The 13,347-nt window shown below is 44.1% G+C and overlaps 1 protein-coding gene across 2 annotated transcripts; it reads left to right on the top strand.

The window, feature by feature from the left end:
- The first annotated feature begins 266 nt into the window (after positions 1-266).
- On the top strand, positions 267-9,836 carry CCNL2 (cyclin L2). 2 transcript variants are annotated; one of them, XM_074161531.1, is made up of 11 exons: positions 267-627; positions 1,529-1,603; positions 1,891-2,000; positions 2,274-2,394; positions 3,649-3,713; positions 6,547-6,646; positions 6,730-6,834; positions 7,063-7,204; positions 7,950-8,067; positions 8,153-8,245; positions 8,477-9,836. In XM_074161531.1, exons 1-11 carry the CDS (start codon positions 304-306, stop codon positions 8,829-8,831), a joined length of 1,608 nt encoding a protein of 535 aa, XP_074017632.1. In that variant the 5' UTR covers positions 267-303; the 3' UTR covers positions 8,832-9,836. The 2 variants fall into 2 exon arrangements, with proteins under 2 accessions (XP_074017632.1, XP_074017631.1); XM_074161530.1 differs by having other exon boundaries at positions 268-627; positions 7,063-7,208; positions 7,936-8,067; positions 8,477-9,829.
- The last annotated feature ends 3,511 nt before the right edge of the window (positions 9,837-13,347 follow it).

The following is a 13,347-nucleotide window of genomic DNA, read 5'->3' as shown; positions in this document are numbered from 1 at the left end:
AGGACGCGGGGGGGGCAGCTGGGCCCAGGCCTCCTCGCCACCCCTGAGGGCGGTGGCGCGCGCCGGAAGTCCTACCCCCTCCGCCTCGTTCAAATTCCCAACCGGTGCGTCATGCCGCTCCCTGCAGCCTGCGGGGGGGGGAAGGGGGGAGCGAAACGTCAGGACGTTCGCGGCGGCCGTGTCCAATCGGCGGCCTCCGCTTTGCTGCGTCCCACCAATAGGCGGCGAGGAGAAGGGCGGGGCGGGGCGCCGCCCGGTGGGGAAGAAGAGCTGAGGCAGGCGAGGCGGCGGCACTAGCACAAAATGGCGGCGGGGTCGGGGAGCGCGGCGGCTGTGGTGGCGGTGGGAGGCAGCGGCCCGGTGGGGCCTCAAGCTGGCGGCGCTACGTTGGCGGCGTCCGCCTCGGCGGGGAGCGGTGCGCCGGTACCGGGCCCCGGGGCGGTGCTAATCGGGGACCGGCTCTACTCGGGGGTGCTGATCACCCTGGAGAACTGCCTGCTGCCCGAGCACACGCTGCGCTTCACCCCATCCATGAGCAGCGGCCTCGACCCCGACACCGAGACCGAGCTGCGGGTCACTGGCTGCGAACTCATCCAGGCAGCCGGCATCTTGCTTCGTCTGCCGCAGGTGGGGCTGGGCCGCGGCCTGGTCGGATGGGGAGGCCGGGGGAAAGAAGGCCGCGGCGGGGCGGGTTGGGCTTGGGCGCCTGCGTTCCCTATCAGGGGAGAGCTTTGTTCGCCAGGCTTCGGCCAGCCCGAGCCGATACTCGATCGCTAGGCCGCCATCCGCGCTTACGGAGCCGGGGAGCTGCCCCTTGTGGCCGGGTTTTGGGCCGGGAGAGCCGCGGGGCCTGCGGCCTTCCCCGCCCGGCCGGGAGCAGGAAGAGGGTGATGTAACCGGCTTCCGCCGCCACCTCCCGGCGGGGGGGGAAGGGGGGAATCCTCTTGTTTCAGGTTGGGGATTGCGAAAAGAAAGGCTTCTTAAATTCCTTTGAATTGTAGTGACCTCGGAAAGGTTTTGCTTCCTGGTGAACTCGTTGCTCTCCGAGTGTAAAACTTCCCAGGCATCTTCTAGCTACCTAGTGCGTTAACGAGTCAATTGTGTTAATGAGTATGTGCAAATCGTAATATGATTAGATTCTTCCCTCCATCCACACTGAAAAAAAAAAATGTTTTTCTGGCGTACGGTTATAACTTTTAGCTTTATTGAGTTCTGTTGTAGGGCTTGGGGTGTTTTTTATTTTTTTTTATTTATTTTAGAGCATGTTTTAATACTTCATAAAAGAAGCTTTTGATTTAATGTGTGTCTTACAGACAGTGTTTGTGGTGTTGATAATATTTTGGGCAACTTAATTCATTACTGAAGTGAGAGTCCTAGTTTTCTTTAGACACCACTGAAGTGACACCCGTATTTAAATATAGTTGAGCTATTCTTCTGGGTATGAAATCTGTTGAAATCATTCTAGGCAATTTCTTTTTGCAACTGGTGGTTGTTTTTTTAATATCTATTGTGGTTGCTTCTTTTTTAGGTGGCTATGGCTACAGGACAGGTGCTATTCCAACGTTTTTTTTATACCAAGTCTTTTGTGAAGCATTCCATGGAGGTAAGAAAATATTCAAAAGATGTGTATGGCTACAAATGTTATTTAATCTTTGATCTGTTTTGGCAAGTTGTCAACTTACATGTGATCAGAGTGTTGATAACTGGCCTGTAGATTTTACTTATCGATCAACATGATTTTACAAAGCTACGTAGTACTGATTTTTGTCAAATTTCTAGTATTTCCTTGTTTTACCACCATTTTCTCTTGTTATCCCTCCTTAAGCTGTTGGAGGCGATCAGTTCCTGATTTGAGCAAAACATCAGTATGTTGCAATACTTATATTTCAGCATGTGTCAATGGCCTGTGTTCATCTGGCATCCAAAATTGAAGAAGCACCACGGCGCATAAGGGATGTAATTAACGTGTTCCATCGCCTTAGACATCTGCGGGAAAAAAAGTAAGCTTAGACTTTGAAATAATCTGAAGTATTTATGTTGTTTTTTAATTATTAAACTTCATGGGCCGATGATAGTATCATTCCCTGTTTCATAAATCAGGGAACATCTTGAAGAGATGTCATGAAGGAGAAAAGTGAGTGGATCCATTTTATTAAGTAAATATTTCTGGTGTTAAAAATAGTGATGCCTTTTACACAAACACAACTTAACCTGCCTATGAGTACTCTTTGAGGTTAAGATTATCTTCTTCAGAATGTGAAATTCTCTTGCAGAAAACCTGTGCCTCTTATACTGGATCAAGAATATGTGAACTTGAAGAACCAAATTATTAAGGCAGAAAGAAGAGTGTTAAAGGAGTTGGGATTTTGTGTTCACGTAAAGCACCCTCATAAGGTTTGTACTGTATAAGTTAAATTTACCATCAATGTTTCATATGCTATAAATGCTTTGAGTAGACTGCCTGACTGCACGGAAGCTGTGTAGTTTGTACGTGATAAAGCTAGTTAATTCACTAAAGCTAGTTTGTTATCATCCCAATGTCTTTCTCATTTAAGAGATTCTTACTAGTTGGTCTTAAATCACTGCTGAATGGCGGCTGGAGGTGGATGCAGATTCTGAGTATTCCTTGAAGTCAAATTACATAAGTAGGTAGCTTTGGTGTTAGAAAATGTCAACTAAACAAAGGTTCTTCAGCAGAAAGGAATTTGGAGACCCAGGGTTGTGATATCCTGTTATCAGAAACACCGTGTGTCGTGATCACTCCTTTTGGAAACATGCTGGGGTTATTAAACCCATGTGAGCTAGTTAGGAGTGTTTCTTAGGTTCTGAAAAGTACACTTGGGTGTGAAGGGCTTGACTAGAAATGAGACAGTTCTCAATATTTAAGTATTGGGTATCAGACCAGGATGATACTTGGAGGATGTAACTACTGCAAATATTTTGTTGGGTGCTTCAGTACCATTAGCATTATGCTGTAAGTAGCTACGTGTGCTAAAAGGACCTCCTGCTTCTGTGCCAGCAGAACTTGGGATCTTGCTCTTTCTTCCTCTAAAAACTGCTGCTGTCTTAAGATCATTTAAAGCCTACTTGATTTTCAGAATTCACTTGTCAGTACCCCAGGGGACAATTGTACTTGATTGTTAATTGGTATTTGGTATGAATTTTTGCTGTTAGAGTAGTCTTTTTATCTGCATCCTTGTTTTCCTTTCAAACATAAGAAAAAGAACTGAATAAACCGGTGACACACAACATGTTCTGTGCAAATACCGTTACGCTTCTGTTACTGCTTATTGCAGCTAGCAATATTTTCTCCCGAGTTACAGCTAAAAAGGAGTCGTGAATTGTGTAGGAGAACATACCTAGCATGAAAACAGTTGAAGACAAGACATCTAGATGAATAGGATGGTGACTGAGCTCAGAAGACGGAGAGCTAGGAAGGTCAGATCTGGTTGAGTGTCAACTCGTGCAAACTTTTGCATTGGAGAGCAGAAGCTGTGTGGATAAACACTGGGGGTGTTGCAAACGCGCTCTCGTGTGGAGTGTTTTAGAGCTTGAAAGAGAATAACAGATGCCTCATGGATGTCCCTCTGAAATAAATAGGTGGCTCTCGAGATTCTTGTTAATAACTCGATAACCCGTATCTTCCAGATAATCGTTATGTACCTTCAGGTATTAGAATGTGAACGTAACCAACACCTGGTCCAGACTTCATGGTAAGTTGATTTTCTTTGTTCTAAGAGACCAGCAGGGGCAGTAGCAGAAATATGTCACTTGAGGCACTCTGGGCAGCATTGCTCAGAGGTGATTGTGGGCCACACCAGACAGCTCCAGTGTTTCTTGGCGTGCCCCAAACTACTACCCAAATGTTGATCGGTCTCTTAAGTCAGAGGCACTGTTTTAATGGTAAGGTAGCTTTCCACCCTGACTTCTCACTTCCCTCCTCTCTGCTTTTACTTTTCAGCTGAAGGGAAAATGTTGAGTGGTTATAGTGTTTCCTTGGGGTTTTTTTGTTCTTCAGAGAAAATTATGTGTAGTTAAAGTCTGTTAGCAGTGCTGGGAAATGGCTTTTCCCAGGGTTTGAGCTTGATTACAGGTGTATCAAAAACTCGGCACAGATAAATTTTATTTATCTGTATGGATAATGCAAGATGTCTGCTTCTGAAACTGGATAAACTCAAATGTTTTCATGTTTGCCAAGAAATGTCCTCTGCCTTGTCACTCTCATTACAGTAAATATTTGCTTGGGAATGGGAAGCAGGTCTTAAACTGAACGAATAGATAATGCTTTTAGACAATAATGTGTTTTTTTAGCAATACTGTGGTTTTAAAAACCTTTAGTGAATCCAAAGATCATATTTCTGCTGACTGAACTGTCTGGTACTGTGACCTGTGTGTAGAGAACCAGTTTTGACTTTTCTTTTCTGTACTCTTTTAATCAAAGGGTAGCCTCTGAGGGTAAGTGACTAAGACTTCTCCTCTGCTGCCCAAGCGCTATGGTGCAGGGATAGCTGCCGTCTTCAGTCAAACCAAAGCAGGCTCTACCAAGAGAAGGCTGGCTCTAGACAGGTGGTATATACATGATAGTATAGTAACTGGCCAACTGCTGCTTGTGCTTATCCTTTTTGACTTTTATTTTCATTGTGCATTTTGACTGTTGTATATTTGATAACCTGATTGTTAAAAGTTCTGAAAGATTCTTTTTTTTAATGTTATATCTCTCTAACTGTTAAAATGATGTATTCTTAAATGATAAAGCAAATTAAGGTGGGGTTTAAGTCTTAAAGGGGTGAATTAACACAACAAAAGCTGAAATGTAGTTGCCATGTGTAAGCTAGCTAGAAAACGTTTGAGTAGGTGTGTGAAGCTCGGAGTCAAATGTAACACTTGGGACTTGGGGAAACGTCCCAGTACCATTGCATGAAGTACTGGAACATGAGTTACGGACTACTCATTACCAGTTTTCCACTTGCTATGGAAGGAGGGGTAGGTGAGGAGGAGGGAGGAAATTACCCCAATTGAGAAATGGTTCAGATGTTAAAATACCATATTTGCGTACTGATGCTTGTTGCTTCCAGTACCTGAAAACTGGTGGATATCCAGTATAATTGTTTTTTGAAGTGTGCATTTTTAAACATTACCTTTTTCTTAAAATATTGTGACAAGGATTCATTTCCTCATGTGTCTGATTCTGAGCCCACAGGGAAAATATGCAGAGTACAAACTTAAAAGCAGGCATGTTTTTCAATTTGCCAAATGAGAAAAAGGCTGTATGACTTCCAGATGTTTGAAGTGCCACTTCTCTTTAATGCTTCTTTTGCCAAAAGGTTTGTTTTCTCGTTGTAGTGGGACAAGAAGAGTAGGTTTTGAAGCTCCTTTCTCCCAGAAAGATAAGCTGACGCTTGGCGTTACTTCTCTGCTGTTGCAGTTACTCTTCACATAAACAAGAGTATAAGACAACTGGGAGTTTGATACTCCTGGGATTCAAGTTCCTTTTGTCTGTCCTGTATAAACTGGTTACAAGTGTCTGGGCTGTGGTCTCTGGCTTGGACGTCGTGGGGTTTGGTGAATCCTTGTATACTGGGTACCCACATGGTTAATTACTACTTTCAGAAAGCCATAACGCTTTGAGGACTTTCTATTGTGTCTCGTTTTAGCTTTTCCTCACTTTGCTTGACATACGTGCTCAATTATCTAGATCTTTTTAAGCACATCAGCTGACAGATTCAGAGGAAGTTACTGTGTGTATTTAAGATTTAGAAGAATAATGCTTAAGTGTACTGACTGGAATATATGCAATATTTTACAGTTTTCTCATTCTGTGAATGTTCATTTTAAGCAACCTTACTGAAATGGGACAATTTGGAAACCGTATTTCATGTGCCAAAGAGGAGATCTGCCTGAATACTGAGTATTCTCCTGAACTGATGTTCCCAAACACCCCGATTTCTTCTATGGCTGCTTTTTGAATCAAAAGGAATTGTGTTCTGGATGGAAAAATCACGCTTCTGAAGCAAAATGGACCCCTTAAATCTCCAGTGGAAATTGACACATGCTGAAGTGGGACTGCGTTTTCATGGGAGATCTACTACAGGAGCTGCAGCTTTCAGCAAACCATCAGGGCTCAGCCCTATTGCAGAGAAACATGTGAACCTAAAACTCTATAACTGAGTACTTCAGATTATATTGTATGTTGTCTTGCTGAAAATAACTTGTCTATTGCATGAGAGCAGGTTGGTAGAGCTCCAGAAGGAAAAGTGAAGTTAAAATTGGTTCTCTTTTCACCACTGAATTTTCAGCAGCCAGTCAGTCAATCAGACTTAATTTCTGTCACACATCCCTCCCCTTGAGGGATTTATTTTTTATTTTTTTAGTAAAATCATTCAACTTTTCTTTAAATTTTACAGGAGTAAAGTCTGAATGCAGTAAGAACTGCATGCAGTAACTGAATGCAGAAAGAAATAGTCCTTATAAAAGTAAAAACAAAACAAAAAAACCACCAAACAACTTTGCAGTGCTGTGCAACTTCCCTGATATCCTGTCTTTCAGGAATTACATGAATGATAGCCTGAGAACAGACGTCTTTGTGAGATTCCAGCCAGAAAGCATTGCCTGTGCGTGTATTTACCTCGCAGCCAGGACGCTGGAGGTGAGTGTAGTTCCATTAATTTCAAGTTTGTTTGGTCTTTTAGTAGAAACGGAAAACTGAGCATGTCTTCCCCTCCTTTTCAGATTCCACTTCCCAATCGTCCACACTGGTTTTTACTCTTTGGAGCGACGGAGGAAGAAATTCAAGAAATCTGCATAAAAATTTTGCAGCTCTATACTCGAAAAAAGGTTTGCTCCTTTTTCTTATCGTGATCGTTCTTCAAAGGCTGCTGTTTAGAACACGAGCTGGAAAACCTCCCATTTGAAATTAGCTGTGAGCCTGGATATTGAGTGGAACGGGGTAGTAGTCACAGTGGCTGTGTCTCTTCAGAATTCCCTCTGCCCGCCCCCAAAAGCAAGTAAACAGAAAGTCCAGCTTATTAAGCTTTGTCATAATCAGTGCTCCTGCCTTCACAGGTTGATTTATCTGATCTGGAAAGTAAAGTGGAAAAGAAGAAATTAGCTATCGAAGAGGCAAAAGCACAAGCTAAAGGTCTAGTACCCGAGGGAGCCCCAAGTTTGGATAACACATCAGGATTTTCCCCTGTACCCAAAAATGGTAAGTAGTTGGGTAACTTGTTTTTAATAACTCATCTTAAATGTGTATATGCATCCCAAAAGGGTAAATACAGTGTGGTTTGTCTTTTCTTGTTCTTAAGTTGGCTTCTAGCAGCTATTCAAATGGCAGAGTTTGAATAGCATTGTAACTTCGTAATTTCTTGAAACAGATAAAGGCTAAAATCAAATTAGCCTAAAATTAAGGCTAGTTTAAATTTATATAGTACAAAGACTTGCTTTTATGTGGTTTTGGCAATAGACTCAAACAAATACTTGCAATTGGCACATTATGCTAAAGAAATGCTAAAGCATAGGTAGGGTTAGGAACTCTTAACAGCAGTAGTACTTCGGGGTGGTGTGTGGGGAATATTTCTTGCATATTTGGTCTAAAGTTTCCCGTCTAGTGCATGTCTTGCCTTGAAGATAACTTTTACCATCTTCCTCCTCAGTTTACCTTAAAAAGATACTGAATAATTGGCAAGAAAAGGAAGTTGAAAGCAATGTGTGACTATTGCAGTTGGCCCCCTGGTGTCACTTCAGTATTTTGGCAGAAATGTTTCAGATTAAATTCTATGAAGTCCTTCAGATCTATTTCTTGTGAGGGTCTGTGTGTGCACATACAAGCCACCTGCATGTGTACAGAACTGATTATTGCAAAGATGATGAAACGGGGCGAGGGGAAGCTTCAGTCCTTTCAGTCACTGCCTCTACTTTCAAAATAAGGTAACAAAGGCTTGTTTTTCTAGAGTCTCCAAAAGAAGTTAAAGGAAATAAACCTTCACCGCTACCTGTTCAGGCGATGAAGAATGCTAAAAGGAAAACGGAGGGAGCAAAAAGAATGAGTTCAAACAGCCCAGTAAACGGGTGAGGCTTTCGTAATGATGGAGCTTATTTTCTTCCCGTTACTACTTGAAGCAAAAATAACTTAAGTGTTTACTGTCTCTTGCAGCGTTCAGAAAGGAAGAGAAAGCAGAAGTCGAAGTGGCAGTCGAGACCAAAGCTACTCAAGATCCCCATCCAGATCTGCGTCCCCTAAGCACAGGTGAGTGCTATTGTGAGAGAAGGCTGCGCGGGGGGAAGCTCCCGGACTCAAATTTCCCAGAGCGAGCTTTGGTAGTTTCTCAACAAAGGGCAGCTGTGAAATAACACAGCAGTGTGTGCTTTAAGGTGCGTGTGTATGTATTGTGACTACATTTAGGTGCTAACAGTAATGTAGAATAATTCCATTTAATATTAAGAAAACAATGGTTTCTCTCCTGTTCTTTTTCCATAGGAAAAGTGAAAGTTACTCCACGTCCAGCGGTTCCAAATCCCACAGCCGTTCTAGGAGCCGCAGTGACTCTCCTCCGAGACAGTTCAACCACAGTTCGAGCTACAAAAGTTCCAAGGTGAGAAGTTACAAGAAATCAAAAGACTACAAATACTCTACACACAAACCACGGAAATCGCGCAGCCGGAGCTCGTCGCGGTCCAGGAGCCGATCCCGGGAACGCTCCGACCATTCGGGGAAGTACAAGAAGAAGAGTCACTACTACAGAAACCACAGGCACGAGCGGTCACGCTCCTACGAGCGAGCAAGTCATCGCTACGACCGAGACCACCCTGGCCACAGCAGGCACAGGCGATGAATAAGGCAAAAAGGTCTTTCCTTTGGAATTTAGGCGGTGGAGGTCTTCCCCGTTTGCTCTTTGCAGTGAGAGGGTTAACCTGCCCTGCAAACCACCCAGTAACATCCCTTCTGCTGGCAATTCTGTACTTACTGTCATGAATCCAAAGGAAAGATCCTGATAGGACAGGATGGTGTGAAAGACTCGATCTGGTAAATGTCTTGGTGACTGTTCCGCTGGAGCGTCACCCGGTAACGCTGCAGAACTTGTCTCTGGATGCTCCTGTGCTCTTTAGTAATTTGCGTACCGTAGTGCAGTGGAGTGTTGTTTGGGACTTCCAGTTCTGCCAGTGGGACCTCCAGTGCTCAGTAGCCGGAATGCTGTGCGGAACAGTCCTTCCCTGTGGAACTAGAAGGCTCGAGACAGGTCGTAAAACCCGTTGGAGTGGCTTGGTGCTAACAAAGCTGTCTTTTCATACTGATTCAATTATGTTGTACAAATGTAAGGTGACTTTTTTTAGAACTGTTGCCTATATTAGGTTATATGTGTATATATATTTTGCAGTGTTACAGTACAGTATGGGAATATGGCCTTACTAGCCTTTACACTTTATCCACGATGTAAATAAGCATTTGTTTAATACAGGTGGAAGATATATACAGAAAATTCAAAACTTGAATTCTATCTAAAGACTTGTGTAGAAAATTCTGATAAATGTGAAAGTATTTAGCTCTGTGTATTGAGAGTAGTATATTTTTATCTGTGCAATGCTGTGTGCGGGCCACCAGCTCATGAGACATTTCCTATATATTCATTTTAAGTGGTTTGAAATTCTTTACTCAGGATCTTTGACACTCGGAAGAATTAGTAGTTTGTCAATCTGCATGCTTGTTGAAGAACAGAGCATTTAAAAAAAGAAAAAAAAATAGCAAAACCCCCACAGCCCAGTAGTATCAGTTCTAGTGGTATCTCTGAGCTGTTACTCTCATGCTCCCTAATTTCATTAAAGTATTTGATTTTCTTATTAAGTTTACTCGATAGTTTCTTATGAGCTACACCACTGTGCCTACTCATAAGGAAAGAAATGTGGTGCTGAACTGAAGAGACTGTTGAATTGCAGTAGACTTCAGAGCAGCCCCAGTCGTTCCACCCCGAGTATCGGTGCAGTCGCCATCCCGGCAGAGCAGACTGGTGCGGAACTGGGTGCCGGGACTGGAGCCTTTTCAAGCTTCCTAGAACCATTTGTTAAACTCCCTCTGTCCACTCGAGGGGAAACAAGATGCCTGAGGTGTTTTGTGGTCAGTCTTGCAGCTGCCTCGGTGACTCTTCTAACGCTTCTTCTAAATCCAAGCCAATCTCTTGGCAGTTCTCTTATTTTTTTTTAATATGTATGCAAAGCAGCTGGAGGAATTTGCAGTCAGCTGCCTTTAGCCACCCTCTAGTCTACCGATTTCCTCAGCTGGAGTTTGCCTGGGATCAGTCTGTGTAATTACCAGTGGATGTATTTGTGAACCTGACTAATCTTTATTTGGATTAAGGGATGCTTTTGACCCCTGCAGCCCACCCAAACTTCTGTTCCGTAACAGGAGTCTGTACTTCCCAAAGTAACCGTGGTGTGTAAATGCATCACTACTGGGTAGTTTCTGTGGGTGCCCCTCTTTCCGCTGCAGGGGGAAGACTAGTTATTTCCCAGTCACCTTGTAGTAGCAGTAATTGGTTTGTAGTTCATTACCATAGTTCTGATTAAGTCTCAGCTGAGAAGAGAGCTAATTGAGAGAGGCAGCAGAGACAAGGAGAGCTCCTCGGAGCTCCAGCACAGCACTGCTGTGGAGTGTGAGTTAATACGTGCCCGAATTGGCAAAATATCTGCCTTAACTTGACCTCTGCTCACAGATGGAAAGTAATTATTTCATACTTATGCTAAATAATTGAGCAGACGTCCAAGTATTCAAGTAGCTCAGACACAACATGATACAAAAAGTAACTTTGATCTATTCAGACGTACACAACCTGAAGTAACGGCGTTCGAGAGAGAGAGTCACCTTTTTACATCTTTCTAATTCTTCCTACCTGGGTGTGACTTGGAGCAGGTCAAGCTCTAATCTCTGTTTTACTAATTCCGGTTCTAAAGGTAGTTAGTGTTTCCCTGTTTAATTACTTCATTCTGTTCTGGGTGCTTCTGGAATTGCCTCTGTCGAGTCCCTGAGGTGAGCGACACACGGGGAGGCAGGTCTGCTCCGGAGAGGCTTCAGGAGCAATTACCGGAGGGAAGTCTCGGTTCTGCTGGCTGTGGATGTGACCTTCCTCCCCTGCAAGCAGCGTGGACAAGGATACAGGTAAGAGCCAGGCTATTCTACGCTTGTCTACAGGAATATAATATCACTTGGCATAAAAAACAGCATCTGTGCTCCACAAACTGGTGTGCTGATGTACAGCGCTGAATAAATACTCATCTCCTTCCCTAGTACATCTGCTAAAATCTGGAGAGGGGAAAAAAAACAAGGCAGAAAGTGTGTATATTTTTATATTAAAGTGGTTTGGTTCCAAAACAAGAGGGATTATATCACAGGATTAAAAGACGTCCTGTTCTAGAAGAGAACAATCTGTCTTTTACCAGCGAAAAAGCCCGATTCCGATGGCTACGGTCTTGGCAGAGAGGAGGTGGGTTTGGGAGACGCCGCCGAGAGGAGGCGTGAGCTGGAGCTGTTGGAATCGGGGGCTGTTTCTCTGGCGGGGAGCAGGTTCCCTGTCTCTGACAGAGGTGCCTCTTCTCGCCGCCCGGGGCTGTGGCCGGCAGCCAGACGGGTGAGCAAACCTCGTATTGTTTTACTTTTGCTCAGGAAGTCTGAGATTAAAGCGTTATCACATCTATTTGGTAACTCGGGGGGCATTTACTGTGCTGAGTGCTAAGAACTGAGCTGTCGTGTTTCACTCTGGAAATAGCCGGCTGGGCGTTCCGAAGAGTCGTTCTGAGATTCAATTTAAACTCTTTGCAGTGGTCCACGTATGAAAGTTTGAATTAAATCCCTATTTCCTTGAAGTTGGGAATCCTGGGCGTTCTGTTAGCTGATGGTTGATACCAAACCACATCCACCAATCCACAAAAATTCTGGGGGATGGAAGGTGCGTTTCTCCAACTTAAAATGCAGCTGGCAGCTCCCAGCTGGATTCCACGAGCGGTGCTGGAAAAAAAGCCTGGAAAAAAAGAAATCAGCCCAGTCTTTGGAGAAAACGTTAAGAAATACTGTGTTAAGTCATTTCATAGTGCCCTCTTATAACGCTACTTTTTGTCTCTTTACGTCTGATAGTTGCTTTTCCCAATGTTTCCTACGGAGCTGAAAGGCACAGGGCTGCTTTTTATCATCCTATTAGAAGAACATCCCTCACCCCGGGGCCAGCCGATGGGGAAGCGATGGGGGGAAATGATGCGTAATCCTGCTCAGACATTAGTTCAAGATTGATCAAAGGATCAATTGCTCTTTTCTCAATACCAGGAGGCTGGAGGAGCGGTGCAGCCCTGGACGGGGCTTTGAGCAACCTGGTCTGGTTGGAGGTGTCCCTGCCCAGGGCAGGGGGGTTGGAACTCGATGATCTTTAAGGTCCCTTCCAACTCTAACCATTCTATGATTGTGCCCATCCTTGAATCCAGGCATTGTCTTGTTTTCTCACTACAAGGCGTTAGACAATCTCTGACCCGACCAGTTCCTCCAGTTCAAACCCGTGCATGGTGGTTTGTTCGTAGCACTGAGACCAATCTCTGTTCCTCAGCTCCCCACAGCTCCCAGCGCTTGTGACTAAATAACAGATCGTACACTATTCAGAACTTGTTTACAACTTGCAGTCCTTCTGGGTAAGAAACTGTCAGAGAATCTACATTTTTGTTTTAAGAAAACAGGAAAAAATGCTAGTTCTCATGGTTACAAAGATTACAGAACGCAGAAACACGTGTGTATCAGACTGAGCAAACAAAGACAAGCTTAAGTTTACCTAAAATAAATAAATAAACCCATCACAATTTTATGTACATGTATATACAAGTCTCAACTCTTCAGGTGAGTTTTGATTTCTGTTTTCTGAAGACCACAACGTGGCTCTGGCTCATCAGAACTTCTTGGGTTCCTCCTCTGTTATCTCTGTCTCTGGTGTTCACCTGTAATTCCTTGTGCTTGGAGAGAGGATGTCCCCCTGGCCAGGAGCTTTGGCAGGACGGTGTTTACTGAAACCTCTGATTTAGAAGACACTGTGGTCTCGGCCAGACTCCAGTTCTCTTTCCTCAGATAAAGCCTTTTCCCTGCTCTGGCAACGCAGCCTCGTCCTCCTGCCTTTGTGGGAACTGATCCCCAGGCTCTCTGACTGATGCTTCCTCAGCAACGGACTCCAGAGGGTCAGCCAACCAAGCTTTCCTTTTCCAGGTGAGACCCTAAAGAATTACTTCCTCAAATACAGAACTTCTAGCTCAGTGTGTGCCAGGCAGGTGGTGACCGGAAGGAAAGGTCCCCTCCTTGGGTGAGCCAAAGATTGGAAGCGGGTGCTTGAC

The sequence above is a fragment of the Numenius arquata genome, chromosome 20, assembly GCF_964106895.1.
Source record: "Numenius arquata chromosome 20, bNumArq3.hap1.1, whole genome shotgun sequence".
NCBI lineage: Eukaryota > Metazoa > Chordata > Aves > Charadriiformes > Scolopacidae > Numenius > Numenius arquata.
This window is presented reverse-complemented; position numbering and strand designations above follow the sequence as displayed.

Bases quoted from the DNA above. Each gene is read 5' to 3' on its own strand.
- CCNL2 (XM_074161530.1), top strand. From the start codon at position 304: ATGGCGGCGGGGTCGGGGAGCGCGGCGGCTGTGGTGGCGGTGGGAGGC. The intron at 3,714-6,546 runs GTAAGTTGATTT...CCTGTCTTTCAG, and splicing joins CACCTGGTCCAGACTTCATG to GAATTACATGAATGATAGCC. The intron at 6,835-7,062 runs GTTTGCTCCTTT...CTGCCTTCACAG, and splicing joins AGCTCTATACTCGAAAAAAG to GTTGATTTATCTGATCTGGA.